The sequence below is a fragment of the Pseudophryne corroboree genome, chromosome 5, assembly GCF_028390025.1.
Source record: "Pseudophryne corroboree isolate aPseCor3 chromosome 5, aPseCor3.hap2, whole genome shotgun sequence".
Classification (NCBI taxonomy): Eukaryota; Metazoa; Chordata; class Amphibia; order Anura; family Myobatrachidae; genus Pseudophryne; species Pseudophryne corroboree.
The window spans coordinates 375,467,429-375,488,223 of NC_086448.1; the positions used below are offsets into that span (position 1 = coordinate 375,467,429).

A 20,795-nucleotide genomic window follows, 5' to 3' on the forward strand; every position below is an offset into this window, starting at 1 on the left:
TGATCAAGGCATCATCTCAGGAACAGCTGATCAAAGATGTTCAGACATCTCATCAATTTCTCATTCAACATGGGTGGATTGTGAATTTCCAGAAATCCAACCTCATGCCAATTCAACGGATTCAATTCCTCGGTCTCATCTTGGACACTGTACAATTGAGAGTATTCCTACTAGAGAACAAGGTCCAGGATCTACAGAGGTTAGTGGCTCAGGTACTAAGGACACAAACTGTTTCTCTACACCACTGTGTGCAACTTCTCGGGAAGTTTGTGGCGTCGTTCGAAGCTCTCCACTACGGCTTACTTCATTCCTGACCATTCCAGATGAACCTCATTGCTCAGGGAGCAGGTTCGCACTAGCTGTAGTGTGTTTTTCCACTTTAATTTTGAGGGTGACTCCAAATCCAGACCTCCATGGGTTAATAAATTTGATTTCCATTCATAATATTTGTGTGATTTTGTTGTCAGCACATTCAACTATGTAAAGAACAAAGTATTTAATAAGAATATTTCATTCATTCAGATCTAGGATGTGTTATTTTAGTGTTCCCTGTATTTTTTTGAGCAGTGTGTGTGTGTGTGTGTGTGTGTGTGTGTGTGTGTGTGTGTGTGTGTATATATATATATATATATATATATATATATACAGACGAAGAGAAATGGGAGCACTCACCAGTCTTCATTAGAGCAGAAGTTTTATTGTAAATTCATACCAGACAGAGCATCGACGTTTCGGTCCTCACTTGGACCTTTGTCAGGATTAATATACAATGGAACGAACAGACATATATACCCAGTGTATGCCCACCCACCAATTAATAAAAACCTATCACAGTGAAATACAATTTAACCCTTTAAAAGACACACATTAGTGGGTGATCGGTATTAAGCAAATGGCATATATCAAACAGACATGTAAACACACCTCTAGCTATGGATGTCTTCCCTGTGTCCATCTGTTCCCCATGCTGGATGGCGTGCGTTACACCGCCGCCATCAGCTCACATTAGAAATCTGGACGACTGGAGATTCAGCTCACGGCTGCGTCTCCCCCCGCCGTCATCACTTCCTGCCTGTGGAACGCATTTCCGCTCCCGGACCCGGAAGTGTATGCGTTCCACAGCCCAGCGATGCGTGTGCGGGCAGTGTATTAAATTGACCGCCTAATGATGGATCACATATCAATAGTAGCCAACAAATCTATGGGGATTCTAGAGGCTTTGTCACTCTCAAAGGAATAATCCTTAAAGAGTAATTGTTATAGTGCTTAATATAGAAGGACACAGGGTGTATACAACTCCACATCATCTCGGTGTAATTAGTAAAAACTCATGCTTTGTAAAATATACACAGCAAGGGATCTGCTGTATATATTTGTATACACATAAATAAATCCTAATACCAAACATATATTTATACCTAATAATGAAAAGCAATCCTTAAAAGAGGCTATAAACCCACTCGGAAGCGGACCGATTGCACAGAACCCAAAAACAGGGGAAAAAATATATAATAAAAAATATTAAAGAAAAAATAAAAAATGAAAAATGCCATATTTAATTCAAGAACACACCGTATTGAATGCCATCATTTAGGCCTTTTGGTCGAGTAGTGTCCAGTCGAAAAATCCAGCTTGCTTCACGTTTTAGAAGCATTTTACCACGGTCACCGCCCCTCCTCGGTTGGTCCACTCGATCAATAATCATGCTCCTCAATGATGCTAATGAGTGACGAGCTTCCACAAAGTGTCTGGCAACTGGTTTATCGGAGCTTCCACTCTCCAGTGCAGATCTAATTGATAAGCGGTGATTCGCCATCCTCTCCCGGAATGGGCGTATTGTTTTTCCCACATATATTAAGGAGCAGGGACATATGAGGATATATACCACAAAATCCGTGGTACATGTCACCCTGTGTCGTATATATATCTTTTTGCCAGTGTGGGGATGGTGGAAGAATTCACCAGTCATCATGCTCCTGCATGTTGTGCAATTAATGCATCTATAGCATCCCATCTTTCTAGGCTGTAACCACATCGCTGGAGGTTTTGGAGGTGCTCTGTCTGGTTGCATGAGAATGTCTTTCAGATTTTGTGCTCGTTTAAAACTCATCAGTGGCTTATCTGGTAATTTTTTGGTAAGCGACGGATCCGTCTGGACTACGGGCCAGACCTCCCTAAGGGCCCTCCGTATAATTGGACCAGCCGTATCGAATGTGGCGGTGACCACAAAAGGATTTGTAATCTTGTGTTTATTGTTGTTTCCTGTATGGAAAATTTTCTTTGCTTTTTTGAGACATCTGTTAACTATTCGTAGACTGTAGCCACGAGCCAAAAATCGATTCCTCATTTCCATTAGTTGAATTTCAGCCATCTCTTCATCAGAGTTGTTGCGTAAAACTCTCAGGAATTGAGAGATTGGTAAATTTTGTTTTAAAGGGCCAGGATGGTGGCTCCCAAAGTGCAATAAAGTGTTTCGGTCCGTAATCTTCCTAAAAAGCTTATAGCCATAACCCAGTTCAGTGGCATAAACACTTACATCTAAAAAATCAATAGTCTCCCTATGGTACTGCATTGTTAAGCGAATAGGAGAATCTAGATGATTCAGATGTTGTACCATTGCTAATAAAGACTCCTCAGAAGAAGTCCAAATCAGGAATATATCGTCGATAAATCGACGATAAAAAGCGATACTATCCCCAAACGGCGGGATGATGTTTTCATTTTCGTAAGCGTCCATAAATAAATTAGCATACGATGGTGCTATATTGCTACCCATCGCGGTACCCGCCGTCTGGAGATAGTACCGCCCCTGAAAAGAGAAATAATTATTAACCAGAGTCAACCTGAGTAACTCAATGAGAAAGTCAATGGGGGGTGGCCCTCTGTGTTTACCCATCAAAGCTCGTCTTATTGTCTCTATACCTGCTCCATGTGGGATTACGGTATAGAGAGAGGTGACGTCCATGGTGACCAGGATACCTTGTGACTCATGAGGCATTGATTTCAATAATTTTAGGAAATCATCTGTGTCTCGCACATAACTTTTGGTTTGTTTTACACAGGTTTGTAGAAAACTGTCCACAAATTGCGCTATCGGTGAAAATAGTGAGTTACGTGCCGAGATTATTGGTCGGCCCGGAGGCTTATCCAATGTTTTATGAATTTTGGGTAATAGATAAAGAATTGGACAGATTGGAAATTCCGTTTTAAGGAATGCCAAAATGTCCTCATCTATCCAGTTATTGTTCAAAGCATTTTGTAGCAGTGAATCAAGTTGGTTTTTAAAGGGTATAGTGGGATCACATAAGAGAGGTCTATATGTATCCCTATCCGCCAGTTGTCTATATGCCTCAGCCTCATAGTCACAGGTTTCCAAAACCACCACAGCGCCACCCTTATCAGCCGGTCTTACAGTGATAAGTGAATTGTTCTTAATTTCACCAATAGCCTTTCTCTCCAAAGGACTCAGATTATATCTAATTCTTGTCTGTTTTTTCATGGAGTCCCTTATATTATGATCCAACATCCTCGTGAAGGTTTTGATACTCGGGTTGTATGATTGGGGGTCATAAGTGCTCTTTTTCTTAAATGTACTGATCTCCATTGGTAATGGATCAGTTTGCTGAAACTTCTCAGCAAGTCTAAGTTTACGACTCAATTTATATTTATCAACAGACCAGCCAAAATCATTAAATTTAGGGGTAGGGATAAAACTAAGTCCCTTAGATAATAAACTCCTTTCAGCTTCTGTAAGTCTATGAGTCGACAAGTTAATCACTGACCCTTCTGATTCTTGTTCTGCCTCTTTTTCTCTTTTGTATTTGCCCCGCCGGAGGTGGGGCCTTCTGCGTTTAAAGATTGCCCCCCTGGTTTTGCCCGGGTACTGGCCCGTGGGAGTGGTGGTTTAGTGCTCGCTTGTGAATCAGACGAGTCTCTTTCCGAGGAGGAGACGCTATCAAATTGAGATTGGTTTTGTCTGTATCTAGTGTTCTTAAATGTATATGAGGAAGATTGTTCATTCCCTGTTAGCCATCTATATACCCTGTGATCTTTATAATCACGGTCAACCTTCTCTAATTTTGTTCTTTTAAAGGTGACTAGTTCTTTTCGATATTTGTCTATTTGTTGCTTCAGTTTAGTCACCCACTGTTGTGATAGATCACACTGGAGGGCCTCAATGGCCTTGGGTTTACATAGAGCAATCTCACCCCTCACCTTTTTCAAATCTGCTCCTACTTCCTCGATAACAAGGAGGAGTAAATCAAAGGAGCATTTGTTGAGAATTGAGCACCATTTACTACAAAAAACTGGGTTACTCCTGCCAATTGTGGGCACATTCTTAAGGCGAAAGCCCAGTGGGATTTGTTTTTTTCTAAAATAGTCGGACAAAAATTGTCCATGTAAGAGAAGATCTATCTCTCTTTTTTCTAAATTCAGCAATTTATGATAGGTGTCTATAGCATTTTCTGCCGGTAGACCCCCAAAATCACTGAATTCAGAAAGTACATGTTCTGCATCATCATCTGTTAATGCCAATAGATCATGTTCCGCTGAAAATAAGAGATCTGCAGATACCAAACCCTCCATCAAATACAAATCAACAAGACCAAAAAACCTTCACTTAATATGGTCTATGCCACTGAAATAGGTCACATGAAAAAATAAAAATAAAAATAAGATCAAAAAAATCAAAACAGTATATAGAGTTTTTTTACACCCCAACCACAGGAGAGGGGCAACCTCAAGCCAAAGGAGTATAAACAAAATACTTCAAACAAAAGTACTTAGATCCAAAGGATTGTCCTTTTCATAGGAAAAATATATAGACCTGAGTCAAATCCATCCATTCCAAACAGGAGAAATATTTGTGAGTTTATGAAGGAATAAATATGCTTCATCAAAATTCATAACGGGTGCAGGACTTATTTATCACAAAGACATCTTTGTAAAACAATATATCAAGCGTTGGGTCCACACTCACGTTCTCAAATTTCTTGCTGGGGTGCCTTCCAAAACTGGGGACCAATTAGTTTTTATTAATTGGTGGGTGGGCATACACTGGGTATATATGTCTGTTCGTTCCATTGTATATTAATCCTGACAAAGGTCCAAGTGAGGACCGAAACGTCGATGCTCTGTCTGGTATGAATTTACAATAAAACTTCTGCTCTAATGAAGACTGGTGAGTGCTCCCATTTCTCTTCGTCTGTGTATTACACTGGTGATTCTAATTAGATCCCCAGTTTTGGAAGGCACCCCAGCAAGAAATTTGAGAACGTGAGTGTGGACCCAACGCTTGATATATTGTTTTACAAAGATGTCTTTGTGATAAATAAGTCCTGCACCCGTTATGAATTTTGATGAAGCATATTTATTCCTTCATAAACTCACAAATATTTCTCCTGTTTGGAATGGATGGATTTGACTCAGGTCTATATATTTTTCCTATGAAAAGGACAATCCTTTGGATCTAAGTACTTTTGTTTGAAGTATTTTGTTTATACTCCTTTGGCTTGAGGTTGCCCCTCTCCTGTGGTTGGGGTGTAAAAAAAACTCTATATACTGTTTTTATTTTTTTTTATTTTTTTGATCTTATTTTTATTTTTTCATGTGACCTATTTCAGTGGCATAGACCATATTAAGTGAAGGTTTTTTGGTCTTGTTGATTTGTATTTGATGGAGGGTTTGGTATCTGCAGATCTCTTATTTTCAGCGGAACATGATCTATTGGCATTAACAGATGATGATGCAGAACATGTACTTTCTGAATTCAGTGATTTTGGGGGTCTACCGGCAGAAAATGCTATAGACACCTATCATAAATTGCTGAATTTAGAAAAAAGAGAGATAGATCTTCTCTTACATGGACAATTTTTGTCCGACTATTTTAGAAAAAAACAAATCCCACTGGGCTTTCGCCTTAAGAATGTGCCCACAATTGGCAGGAGTAACCCAGTTTTTTGTAGTAAATGGTGCTCAATTCTCAACAAATGCTCCTTTGATTTACTCCTCCTTGTTATCGAGGAAGTAGGAGCAGATTTGAAAAAGGTGAGGGGTGAGATTGCTCTATGTAAACCCAAGGCCATTGAGGCCCTCCAGTGTGATCTATCACAACAGTGGGTGACTAAACTGAAGCAACAAATAGACAAATATCGAAAAGAACTAGTCACCTTTAAAAGAACAAAATTAGAGAAGGTTGACCGTGATTATAAAGATCACAGGGTATATAGATGGCTAACAGGGAATGAACAATCTTCCTCATATACATTTAAGAACACTAGATACAGACAAAACCAATCTCAATTTGATAGCGTCTCCTCCTCGGAAAGAGACTCGTCTGATTCACAAGCGAGCACTAAACCACCACTCCCACGGGCCAGTACCCGGGCAAAACCAGGGGGGCAATCTTTAAACGCAGAAGGCCCCACCTCCGGCGGGGCAAATACAAAAGAGAAAAAGAGGCAGAACAAGAATCAGAAGGGTCAGTGATTAACTTGTCGACTCATAGACTTACAGAAGCTGAAAGGAGTTTATTATCTAAGGGACTTAGTTTTATCCCTACCCCTAAATTTAATGATTTTGGCTGGTCTGTTGATAAATATAAATTGAGTCGTAAACTTAGACTTGCTGAGAAGTTTCAGCAAACTGATCCATTACCAATGGAGATCAGTACATTTAAGAAAAAGAGCACTTATGACCCCCAATCATACAACCCGAGTATCAAAACCTTCACGAGGATGTTGGATCATAATATAAGGGACTCCATGAAAAAACAGACAAGAATTAGATATAATCTGAGTCCTTTGGAGAGAAAGGCTATTGGTGAAATTAAGAACAATTCACTTATCACTGTAAGACCGGCTGATAAGGGTGGCGCTGTGGTGGTTTTGGAAACCTGTGACTATGAGGCTGAGGCATATAGACAACTGGCGGATAGGGATACATATAGACCTCTCTTATGTGATCCCACTATACCCTTTAAAAACCAACTTGATTCACTGCTACAAAATGCTTTGAACAATAACTGGATAGATGAGGACATTTTGGCATTCCTTAAAACGGAATTTCCAATCTGTCCAATTCTTTATCTATTACCCAAAATTCATAAAACATTGGATAAGCCTCCGGGCCGACCAATAATCTCGGCACGTAACTCACTATTTTCACCGATAGCGCAATTTGTGGACAGTTTTCTACAAACCTGTGTAAAACAAACCAAAAGTTATGTGCGAGACACAGATGATTTCCTAAAATTATTGAAATCAATGCCTCATGAGTCACAAGGTATCCTGGTCACCATGGACGTCACCTCTCTCTATACCGTAATCCCACATGGAGCAGGTATAGAGACAATAAGACGAGCTTTGATGGGTAAACACAGAGGGCCACCCCCCATTGACTTTCTCATTGAGTTACTCAGGTTGACTCTGGTTAATAATTATTTCTCTTTTCAGGGGCGGTACTATCTCCAGACGGCGGGTACCGCGATGGGTAGCAATATAGCACCATCGTATGCTAATTTATTTATGGACGCTTACGAAAATGAAAACATCATCCCGCCGTTTGGGGATAGTATCGCTTTTTATCGTCGATTTATCGACGATATATTCCTGATTTGGACCTCTTCTGAGGAGTCTTTATTAGCAATGGTACAACATCTGAATCATCTAGATTCTCCTATTCGCTTAACAATGCAGTACCATAGGGAGACTATTGATTTTTTAGATGTAAGTGTTTATGCCACTGAACTGGGTTATGGCTATAAGCTTTTTAGGAAGATTACGGACCGAAACACTTTATTGCACTTTGGGAGCCACCATCCTGGCCCTTTAAAACAAAATTTACCAATCTCTCAATTCCTGAGAGTTTTACGCAACAACTCTGATGAAGAGATGGCTGAAATTCAACTAATGGAAATGAGGAATCGATTTTTGGCTCGTGGCTACAGTCTACGAATAGTTAACAGATGTCTCAAAAAAGCAAAGAAAATTTTCCATACAGGAAACAACAATAAACACAAGATTACAAATCCTTTTGTGGTCACCGCCACATTCGATACGGCTGGTCCAATTATACGGAGGGCCCTTAGGGAGGTCTGGCCCGTAGTCCAGACGGATCCGTCGCTTACCAAAAAATTACCAGATAAGCCACTGATGAGTTTTAAACGAGCACAAAATCTGAAAGACATTCTCATGCAACCAGACAGAGCACCTCCAAAACCTCCAGCGATGTGGTTACAGCCTAGAAAGATGGGATGCTATAGATGCATTAATTGCACAACATGCAGGAGCATGATGACTGGTGAATTCTTTCACCATCCCCACACTGGCAAAAAGATATATATACGACACAGGGTGACATGTACCACGGATTTTGTGGTATATATCCTCATATGTCCCTGCTCCTTAATATATGTGGGAAAAACAATACGCCCATTCCGGGAGAGGATGGCGAATCACCGCTTATCAATTAGATCTGCACTGGAGAGTGGAAGCTCCGATAAACCAGTTGCCAGACACTTTGTGGAAGCTCGTCACTCATTAGCATCATTGAGGAGCATGATTATTGATCGAGTGGACCAACCGAGGAGGGGCGGTGACCGTGGTAAAATGCTTCTAAAACGTGAAGCAAGCTGGATTTTTCGACTGGACACTACTCGACCAAAAGGCCTAAATGATGGCATTCAATACGGTGTGTTCTTGAATTAAATATGGCATTTTTCATTTTTTATTTTTTATTTTTTCTTTAATATTTTTTATTATATATTTTTTCCCCTGTTTTTGGGTTCTGTGCAATCGGTCCGCTTCCGAGTGGGTTTATAGCCTCTTTTAAGGATTGCTTTTCATTATTAGGTATAAATATATGTTTGGTATTAGGATTTATTTATGTGTATACAAATATATACAGCAGATCCCTTGCTGTGTATATTTTACAAAGCATGAGTTTTTACTAATTACACCGAGATGATGTGGAGTTGTATACACCCTGTGTCCTTCTATATTAAGCACTATAACAATTACTCTTTAAGGATTATTCCTTTGAGAGTGACAAAGCCTCTAGAATCCCCATAGATTTGTTGGCTACTATTGATATGTGATCCATCATTAGGCGGTCAATTTAATACACTGCCCGCACACGCATCGCTGGGCTGTGGAACGCATACACTTCCGGGTCCGGGAGCGGAAATGCGTTCCACAGGCAGGAAGTGATGACGGCGGGGGGAGACGCAGCCGTGAGCTGAATCTCCAGTCGTCCAGATTTCTAATGTGAGCTGATGGCGGCGGTGGAACGCACGCCATCCAGCATGGGGAACAGATGGACACAGGGAAGACATCCATAGCTAGAGGTGTGTTTACATGTCTGTTTGATATATGCCATTTGCTTAATACCGATCACCCACTAATGTGTGTCTTTTAAAGGGTTAAATTGTATTTCACTGTGATAGGTTTTTATTAATTGGTGGGTGGGCATACACTGGGTATATATGTCTGTTCGTTCCATTGTATATTAATCCTGACAAAGGTCCAAGTGAGGACCGAAACGTCGATGCTCTGTCTGGTATGAATTTACAATAAAACTTCTGCTCTAATGAAGACTGGTGAGTGCTCCCATTTCTCTTCGTCTGTGTATTACACTGGTGATTCTAATTAGATCCCCAGTTTTGGAAGGCACCCCAGCAAGAAATTTGAGAACGTGAGTGTGGACCCAACGCTTGATATATATATATATATATATATATATATATATATATATATATATATAATAAATAAAAACACCATGGGTTAGATGTGTTTAAACTAATGTGTACGAGAAAATCAATGTAATATTTTCGACTTCGACAACATCGAAGAATCAGACTTCCACTGCGCGTACGAACCTACTTGATTTGGCGGTCGTTGCACAGGAATCTCGCAGCAGGCGAGAGATTCGGCATTTGGGATTGGAGTTTTCTGACAACGGTGCCAGTCTCAGAGGTTGGGGTGCCGTCTTAGAGGAACATCAGTTTCAGGGCAGATTGACATTACTGGAGATCAGCCTACCCATAAACATTCTCGAACTGAGTCGTTTACAATGCGCTTCTCTTAGCTGAAGACCTAGTCATGGGTCAACACTTAAAGATACAGTCGGACAATGTCACAACGACTGCTTACATAAACCGTCAAGGAGGAACAAAGCGCAGGATGGCGTTAAAGGAAGCCACAAAGATTTTGTTGTGGGCATAAAGGCGACCATCCTCTCGGAAGTCTTCCTTCCAGGTGTGAAGAATTGGGAAACAGATTATCTCAGTCGCCAGGACATGCATCCGGGAGAGTGGTGCCTACATCCACGGATTTTCGGCATGGTGGTGAGGAGATGGGGTCTACCTCAAGTGGACCTAATGGCATCTCGGCAAAACCATCAGCTGCCCAGATATGTGTCCAGGACAAGAGATCCAGCAGCAGAAGGAGTGGACGCATTAACACTTCCTTGGTGTTACAGGAGGGTTTACATTTTTCCACCTTTCCCACTCATACCCAGGGTTCTGAAAAGGGTGAAACGGGAACGAGTGTGGGCAATTCTAATCGCACCAGATTGGCCCCGCCGGAGTTGGTACTCAAACCTGCGGGGGTTACTAGTGGACGATCCTTGGCGGTTACCTCAGAGAGAGGACCTGCTGTCTCAGGGACCGTTCCTACACCCAGACCTGAACAGGCTTCGTTTAATAGCGTGGCTATTGATAACCGGATCTTAAGAAACGGGGATACCAAAAACGGCCATTCCTACGATGATTGCCCCTAGGAAGCCAGTCACAGCCATGCACTACTACAGGATTTGGAAGAAGTACATGGACTGGTGTCAGGAACGTGAGTGGAATTCGACGAACTTCCACTTATCCAGACTTCTACTTTTCCTTCAAGCCGGTCTAGATGGAGGACTGAGGCTGGGCTCTCTGAAGGTTCAAATATCGGCTCTCTCCATCCTATTTCAACAGCGGTTAGCAACCTTGCAAGAGGTTCAAACCTTTTTACAGGGGGTTCTGAGGATACAACCCCCTTTTTCGTCCTCCCACTGTACCATGAGACTTAAATTTGCTGTTGGAATTTTTGAGATCACCAACTTTTGAACCGTTAGTAAGAACCTGAAATATCTCTCTTGGAAGTTCACGTTATTGCTTGCCTTGGCTTCGGCCAGGAGGGTTTCTGAGTTGGGAGCCTTATCGTGTAAGAGTCCCTTTTTAATTTTTCATGAGGATAGGCCAGAACTTCCTAAGGTTGTTTCGGGGTTTCACGTAAACCAGCCAATTGTGGTCCCATCTTTTCAGGGTCTCGCAGATGGGGACGTATACTTGGATGTTGTCCGAGCTTTACGGGTATACGTACAAGTTACGACGTCCTTCAGAAGGTCGGACTATTTGTTTGTTCTTTATGATGGTCCGAAAAAGGGTTGTCCGGCATCTAAGCAGTCTCTGTCTATATGGATTAGACTAACCATTAGGCAAGCTTATATTTCCTGTGGAAAACATGTTCCGGTTCAGACTGGTGCTCATACCAACAGATCAGTGGGTGCCTCATGGGCGGCTGCCGGAGGGGCTTCCACTACTCCACTTTGCAGGGCGGCGACGTGGTCTTCAGCCCACACGTTCACAAAATTTTTCAAGTTTGATACCTTTGTGTCCGGAGATTCTAAGTTCGGACGTTTGGTTTTGCAGGCCACCGACAGGACTCCCTCCCTTGGGGATCACTTTGGGATGTCTCCTACTGTATAAGACTGTTCTAGTGTCCCCTAGTGGATGAAAGAGAAAAGAGGATTTTGGTACTTACCGATAAATCCATTTCTCTGAATCCACTCGGGGACAGTGGATGCCCGCCTCGGTGCTGTCAACCTGCAGTGTTCAAAGTTCTTGTTCAAACAGTGTTAGTTTTTCTGTTAAGAGTTTCTTGGATGCTGTTTGATATGTTGTACGGTACTTTTCGGTTCCTCTCCATGTATCATGTCCTATTCTCTCAGTCAAATTTTCCAAACTGGGGGATGAGGGATGTGAAGAGGGAGGAGCCGGCTGTGCAGACAATGCTAATTTTTAGATTGTGCCACACCTCCGGTTGCAACCTTCACACCCCTACTGTATAAGACTGTTCCAGTGTCCCCGAGTGGATTCAGAGAAATGGACTTATCAGTAAGTACCAAAATCCTCTTTTCACACCGCCAATGCCGGATCCCACCCGGGAATTGGAAACGGGTACTTCCCATGAGGGATCTGTCGTTGGACGCTACTGCTGGCTTCGCCGGGCGTGTTGCTATAGGGATGGGGGGCGGAGCTGGCAGCGGGAGCGGCGTTGGGAGATGAGCTCATCTCCGCGCCGCCTCTTCCTGTTGTAGTGAACGGGTGACCCGGGAGCTCGTTTACGCTGCCACTGACCCGGTATTCAACCCGGGAATAACACTGCTTTATTCCCGGGTTGAATTACCTCGTCAGATGACCCGGGATTTCGACTATGGCACTGTCACACCGCACAGCGACCTGTGTCAGTCCGGCAATATGCCGGGTCGATACCGGGTTATTTGTGCGGTTTGAAAGGGGTATTACTAAGAGTGATTTATTAGTAATATCAGAAAATCTTGCATGTTAGTCCTTTTGAATTTATCTGCTTTGGTTTATTTACCCCTGATCAGCATACTACTGATCAGTCATTATTTGGTTTTGTGGAATTCATTTTTATGTTTTTTTCAGGAGGAGAAAAAGCGGAAACGAGAAAAAGAACAATGCGATTCAGATGGCGAAACAGAGTATTTTGAACCAGGGAAAAAGGTTGAAGTGGAAACCCCAACAGACCGTCCTGTCAGAGCTTGCAGAACGCACCCAGGTGAAATCTATATTTGGAGATTCTTTTGCTTTGTTTGTCAAATAAGTGATGTGAAATTTACCATATTCTGTCTTATAGCAGAAAATGAGAGTACCCCAATACAGCAGCTTTTGGAATATTTCCTTCGCCAGCTCCAAAGGTAAAGGATTATGTTTAATAGTATTTTGAAAAGACTTCCACTTTTTGTGTGAAAATCATTTTTTTAGAAAATAGTTTTTAAGTAAACTAATAAAATTATCAACAACTTTAAATTAGATGTGGAAAGACACTATGCTCTGCATGTTTTTTCATTTCCTAATTGTTAATAGCAGCCCATTTAATTTAACCTTAGTGAAATCCCTTGTCCAACGCACATAGGAAGTTTGGATGTTTATTGACTTTAGCTACTAAAAGAGGAATTCATCATGTACATACTGCCATATTAAGCACAGTCTTCATCCTCGTCTATATAGGTCAGCTGGCCTGATTCAGGTATGTTTGCAAACATGGTTTGTGTACCTGTGCAACGCAGGGTGTACTGAACATGTGTAGGACACTTTTTACACAGGTGCAGAATAGATCATGTGTGATTGCATGCAGTGATTCGTAAGCCAGAACCTGACTGACAGGTTGCCAGCGTTTGTTTTTTTTCTCTAACGTCCTAGTGGATGCTGGGGACTCCGTAAGGACCATGGGAATAGACTGGCTCCGCAGGAGACAGGGCACTTTAAGAAAGAATTTGGATACTGGTGTGCTCTGGCTCCTCCCTCTGTCCCTCCTCCAGACCTCAGTTTGAATCTGTGCCCGGACGAGCTGGGTGCTGTTTAGTGAGCTCTCCTGAGCTTGCTATAAGAAAGTATTTTGTTAGGTTTTCTTATTTTCAGGGAGATCTGCTGGCAACAGACTCCCTGCAGCGTGGGATTGAGGGGAGAGAAGCAGCCCTATTCTCTGAAGATAGATCCTGCTTCCTAGGCTACTGGACACCATTAGCTCCAGAGGGATCGTACACAGGATGTCACCCTTTGTCGTCCGATCCCGGGACCGCGCCGCCGTCCCCCTCGCAGAGCCGGAAGACAGAAGCCGGGTGAAAGAAGCAAGAAGACTTCAAAATCGGCGGCAGAAGACTCCAGTCTTCAAACTGAGGTAGCGCACAGCACTGCAGCTGTGCGCCATTGCTCCCACACTAAACCCACATACTCCGGTCACTGTAGGGTGCAGGGCGCAGGGGGAGGCGCCCTGGGCAGCAATTAGGACCTCTTGGCAATAGTTGGGCATATATACAGTTGGGCACTGTATATATGCATGAGCCCCCGCCATAATTTTACACAGAAACGCGGGACAGAAGCCCGCCGCTGAGGGGGCGGGGCTTCTTCCTCAGCACTCACCAGCGCCATTTTCTCTCCACAGCTCCGCTGAGAGGAAGCTCCCCAGGCTCTCCCCTGCAGATTCACAGTAGAAGAGGGTAAAAAGAGAGGGGGGGCACATAAATTAGGCGCAAAAACATTATATACAGCAGCTACTGGGTTAACACTAAGTTACTGTGTGATTCCTTTGACATATAGCGCTGGGGTGTGTGCTGGCATACTCTCTCTCTGTCTCTCCAAAGGGCCTTGTGGGGGAACTGTCTTCAAAAAGAGCATCCCCTGTGTGTGTGGTGTGTCGGTACGCTTGTGTCGACATGTTTGACGAGGAAGGCTATGTGGAAGCAGAGCGGGAGCAAATGAATGAGGCGCCGACACCTGATTGGATGGATATGTGGAAGGTTTTAAATGATAATGTTAATTCCTTGCATAAAAGGTTGGATAAAGCTGAAACCTTAGGACAGTCGGGGTCTCAGCCCATGCCTGATCCTATGTCGCAGAGGCCGTCAGGGTCTCAGAAGCGCCCACTATCCCAAATTGTTGACACAGATACTGACACGGATTCTGACTCCAGTGTCGACTATGATGATGCAAAGTTACAGCCTAAATTGGCTAAAGCTATACGTTATATGATTATAGCAATGAAGGAGGTGTTGCACATCACAGAGGAAACCCCAGTCCCTGACGAGGGTTCATATGTATGGGGAAAAAAGGCAGGTGGTGACCTTTCCCCCTTCACATGAGCTAAATGAGTTATGTGAAAAAGCTTGGGAATCTCCAGATAAAAAACTGCAGATTTCCAAACGGATGCTTATGGCGTATCCTTTCCCGCCAACGGACAGGCTACGCTGGGAATCCTCTTCTAGGGTGGACAAAGCTCTAACACGCTGTCAAAGTCAGAAAAATATCACGATGCACACTGCCATATTTGCACCTCATACAGGTCCGCGCTGCGCATGCGTGCGCTCTCCCGTGCATGCACATACTCGCTGTTGCGGGCACCCGCGGGCGCGCAGTTTGTGCATTTACGGTAGAGTTCATGTGTTCGTAGCGTGCGACTCAATCGTTACATATTTTCACTATATAATGTATTTTGTAGATTATGGTCCCTTTGATAGAATCTGAAAGTTTAGTTAATGTAGCATGTTCATGGACAGAGAAATCCCTCTTTGTTTGATACGAAGGGTCAGACAGGAGTAATACAGTGGTGTTTAGTATCCATCGGAAGAATATTTAATTAGCAATATTCCGGTGTTGGTTTGAAGCGGATTAATCGCTCGTGCGAATAGTTATGGACATAAGAAGTTTATGTCCATTTACTATTATTTGCACTTACTTATCCATGCGGCGGGAAACCTAGTTTCCCCCCCACCTGAGCAGTTGGAAATCGTCACAGCCCACCTGTATGAATCAACCTATGACCTTTTGTTATAGTGCGAGGAGGAATTCCTGTGTCCAATGAACAATGAGATTGTAGGGACCATTGAATTGTATTGTGTGTGGGGCATAAATAGACAAGCCGATCACATCCAGCTCTCACTCTTCAACGGTTCTCATTGCTGAGAATCGGGAGCTGGATGTCCAGAGGCGCATGCGATCGTTCCCCTTTGTGCGTAAGTTTTCTCCGCAATCATATTGTCTTTCTTGTTATTATGGGCCATATCTCTCTCTCTCTCTCTTCTCTTTCTCTCGTATTCTCTTAAACGTAATAGTATTGTATTGTATTTCATGTGTAGTTACCTGGTTAGTTAGTCTATGTTATATTGTAGTGTGTGACTTGTATTGTATTATTCTTTTTTTCAAGTATAACAATCATATAAGGCGTTAGACCCTAAGCCCGGTAGTTGTGTATTTATTATAGTGTTAAGTATTCACAGAGTGTCGGTGACGCTCAAACAGCTTTTAAGTTAATAAGGTTACACTGTGTTGCATCTACACCCTATCTCTACACTAAGGTTTTACAGCATATTACATTGTTTATGGTTTAGATTTAAAGGTTTAACATTGTGAGCGTCTGCGCCGCTCGTGATCTCCTCGTGGTCTCGAGCGTCCGCTACGCTGATAGCGTAACATTACGGTAGTCGCTCACCTATAAGTGTGCCCGATAACAACAGCGTATTCTCGCGAGCGTTTGTGTCGCTCGAGCGGCCCGCTCCCGATACAGCGTTCGCTACGCTATAGCGAACCATTATGTTAGTCGGCAGCCAATAGCGTGCCTGCCTGTGATCTCTTGGCCGTGAGCGAACGTGACGCTTGAGCGTCTCGACCTCGGCTAAGCGATCGCTACGCAACGTGCGTACCCTTACGGTACTCCATACGTCAATAGCGTACAGTGTTCTTAGGCCTCTTAAAGGGTTTTAAATAAGATAAATATTTAGCTTTATCAATTGGCGGCTCGTCCTGTCCTTCACATATCTCTGCTAGGTAATTTCAGCAGACATTATCCATCAGCAAAGGGCGGGAGATCATATTCTTCGCAGTGCTGACGGGATAAGCGTCTGCTTCGCTTAGTAAAGGGTGCTGAAGGAATCCGGAACCGGAGGTGAGAACAACACGCTAGTGTCTTTTAAAACTGTTTATTTCTGTCTTGCGTACACACGCACATATCTGCATTTCCTTTTCATTCGTGTATTTTCATATCACTCTCCTGTTTGCCATTTTATAATTGATAAAACGTGCTAAGAGAGATTTGTCGCTATTTCATAGTTAAAGTGTAAAAGTAATGCGTTAAGGGATAAAGTGTAAAGCACACGCAGCTCTACCTAAAGGTACAAGGAGAGATTGGTGTGGGGTTCAGTAGAGGATCGAGGATCATCTACATTGATAAACGTGTTAGTTGTGTTACGGTGGACATTGGTTTTGTGTACACGTGTCTCTAACAAAGGGCTGAGACTCGCGTACGCAAAGGCCGACGCACGCAGCGTAAATTACGCAACGGAGCGTCTGAGTACGCCCACGTAACTCAAGTCACACGATAGTGTTGATTTTCAACAGGCGATAAATAGCGCAACAGGCGATAAATAGCGCAACAGGCGATAAATAGCGCAAATCTATTTTAAATCCGAAATTTAAATTAACAGATCCTTCTCCAAATTTACAACACATCTGGTCTAAAGAAAAATTTCTGCGCAGAAATAGAAATAGAAACAAAAGTGTACATGTGATGAGTGAGTGTTTTTAAGTTTTACAATTTTGGGGATTGAACCACAGAAATCACCGAGTTCTCGTGAAGTACATACGTGTAAGTGACATACATGGTGGCTAGGGAGGCATCCCTGGTTAAACATAAAATTTGAGCATTAGAGTGTAGCAGACCAGGAGGTCATACTGTAACAGACCAGGAGGTCAGACCAGGAGGTCGCAAACAGACCAGGAGGTCCAGGTATAGCAGACAAGGAAGTCCGCTATAGAGACAAGGCACAACACCAAGAAGGGTTGATGCAACACCCATATAGGCCATAAAGCTCAGGCTGAAGGAATTCGCAGCTGCTGAATGTCGATTCCACTGGTCGCTCCGTACATAAGATTAGTTGCTTATGTACTGAACGATTGTACCGCACGTAATTGTGTGCATTAGTTAGTCTGACCAGTACCATTTGTGTACGAACCCGGTCATAAACACTATTTGTACATTCTGACGTGATTTGTGTAATTTTTTATTTTTAAAAGGGAAGTTCTCTGGTCACTCAGGAATTATCCAACAACCCCACAGTTACTGGAAAGGGTCAATGCTCTGCGGATCACACCCACATGTTCCAGTAAACGAAGGTTCATAGGGGCCCTGGGTCGAGTACGCCAGCACTATATCAGTGTGTGGGCGTATTGGTCGGCGTGGGCGAGTGAGTGGGGTGCTCGGTAAACCACCACCGTCAACCTATCTTTGAATATTTTGGTTTTTTGTAAGGGTTCGCTGCAAGCAACACCTGCAAATTATGGGGGCCAGTTGTTCAGGAAGAGGGCGATCAACCTCGGTTCGGGTTGATTCTATAAACCGACCAATCGGGTCGGCAAGGTACGTAATGTGTGAAAAATACGGCTCACACACAGAAGTTTTATGTGATGAATGGGAGAGAATGACAATGCATGACGGGGTGAAATTCCCAAGAGTAGGTAGCTTCAGCCCAGAAGTGTTAATGAATTTAAGGAGGAGGATATGTCTCATTAAATCAACAAAGAGACGAATCCAACATTATGATTATTTGCAGCTATGGCAACAGGATGGTGAAATACAGAGAGGATTGGCTCTGGCGGCGGGATCTAATCCTATCAAGAAACTGATAGCCACGGCCCCGCCGCCACCATACATATCAGGAGAGAAATTGGTTGCGGAGAATGACGCATCAGGGGGTAACAAGCAGGCACTTAGCAACTGTATAAATGTTAAGGATAATGTTAATAAGTTAACCAATGCAAGTATTAACCCGTGCAAGTTGTACCCTGTTTTGAACTTTCCCCAGGAGTGTGATCAAGAGGACGAATCGGCAACAATATCGGCTCTCTCTCTAGCAGCCACCATATCAGAAACAACAGTAGGCACGGCCCAACCCATAAGATTAGTAACAAAGCCCCCTAGCGGAGGGACAGGTGAGGTCGTATCAACGGGTAAGTACGGCACCATACACTATGCTGAAACCATTTCACCACAGACTGTAGAATCTACACAGAATGATGTTGTTAAATTTGCTCCCGTGAGGGTAATAGCTGTTCCAAATGGGAAAACGGACACTACAGGAGTCACTCCTATCAGGAACATTGCCATGTACAGCCCGTTTTCCCGAATGGAATTAAGAACCATAGTGTCTGAATTCCCTGATCCTAGAAAAGACTTAGTTGCTAGCCAGAAATACATCAGAGACCTAGGGAACACTTTAGAGCCCAATAACAAAGACTGGCAGATATTGCTGAGGGCATGTTTACCCTCCAATGTCGACGCAGCTCAATTCTTAGCTGACTGTGGACTGGATCAGGATGTACCTCTTACAGATGTGTACAACAAAGATAATGTAAAAAGGATAAATTTACAGTTAAAGGAGTATTTCCCAGCTGTAGCCAAATGGAATAGAATTTTTTCCATTAAACAAAAAGAGTCAGTAACAGCTGCTGATTATTTTCACCGGGCATTATTAGAAATGGCAAAATACACTGGCATAGAGGACATTAGGACCAATGCAAATCATCAAGAAGTAGCAGTATCTGTGCTAATGGATGGTTTAAAAGAAGCATTAAAGACAAGGGTACAGACCACGCAACCATGTTGGCGAGGTCTGTCAGTGGCTACTTTGAGAGAGGCTGCTATTGATCACGACCGGAATATCACCAGATACAGGGAGTCACAAGGTGATAAGTTAATGACCGTAAGTATACAGGCCCTGACCACAAAGCAGCCTTTGTATAGATCACCAAACCCTGTGGGTAAGTCAAATGTGGTAACATGTTATTTTTGTCATAAACAGGGACACATAGCACGAGACTGTAGAGCGAAAAATTCACAAAGATCATACCAACCCCCTAGACAACGACATGACACACGAAATTGGGATCAGGGTCCACAGAGACGGAGTTATGAGCCACATACAGGGGAAACAAAAAGATATCCCCCAACAGGAGACTGGCAAGTAGTTGCTGCCAGCGGGATTCAGGGAGGTCACCATACCCAATAGGGGTGTGGCCATACCTGGAATCTGCAGCCAGTAAAATTGATTGCAAATCTTGGAAGTGAACCCGAAATTGCAATCAATGTAGCTGGTAAATCATTAAACTTTCTTGTAGACACAGGGGCGGCCAAATCAGTGATAAATTCGACAGTGGGCATGAGAACCACTGGTAAGACAATTCCAGCCATAGGGGTAACGGGAGTAGTCCAGCACTACCCTGTTAGCAAACCAGCCGAGATTACAGTAGGGCCTTTACATACCAAGCATTCCTTTTTGCTGGCTGCATCGGCACCGACTAATCTCCTGGGAAGAGACTTATTGTGTAAAATGGGGTGCGTCATTTATTGTGCTCCTGAAGGTGTATTCTTGGACATACCTGAGAATCACGCTCAGGAAGTGCGAGACATGTTAGACTCCCCATCAAAATTAATGTCTCATACCATTATGACAAATAGGACTCCATCCCAAGTAGAAGAAATGACATCCCAGATACCAGAGTCACTTTGGACTAAAGATGGACAGGACACTGGATTAATGGCAAACGTAGCTCCGGTAGTTGTACAAGTAAAAGATGGTAGGATAGCTCCAAAAATCCCACAGTACCCTCTGAAGCCAGAGGTGGAGTTAGGAGTTTATCCCGTAATAGAGCGCTTGCTACAACAGGGCATTCTGGTAAGAACGTCCAGCACTGCCAATAGTCCCATCTTCCCTGTGAAAAAGAGTGGGGGGAGGGGTTACCGGCTAGTGCAGGATCTAAGGGGGATTAACAAAATAGTTGAGTCAGTTCCCCGTAGTGCCAAATCCAGCTGTCATCCTTATGCAAATCCCTCCCACTGCGAAATTTTTCACTGTTATTGACCTCTGCTCCGCTTTCTTTTCGGTACCTCTGCACCCTGACAGCCAATATTTGTTTGCATTCACATACAGAGGAGTCCAATACACATGGACTCGATTACCAC

The 20,795-nt window shown here is 43.2% G+C and overlaps 1 protein-coding gene across 9 annotated transcripts in view; it reads left to right on the top strand.

Moving 5' to 3' along the window:
• The window catches only part of BRD9 (bromodomain containing 9), a 351,813-nt gene that overhangs the window by 68,397 nt on the left and 262,621 nt on the right, over window positions 1-20,795 (top strand). For 6 of the 9 annotated variants that reach the window (XM_063922671.1, XM_063922669.1, XM_063922675.1 and 3 more), the window contains exons 3-4: window positions 12,710-12,842; window positions 12,921-12,981. In XM_063922671.1, coding sequence (XP_063778741.1) covers window positions 12,710-12,842; window positions 12,921-12,981 — 194 coding nt within the window. The remainder of the gene's footprint in view (window positions 1-12,709; window positions 12,843-12,920; window positions 12,982-20,795) is intronic. The other 3 variants (XM_063922670.1, XM_063922676.1, XM_063922673.1) reach the window with 1 other exon arrangement.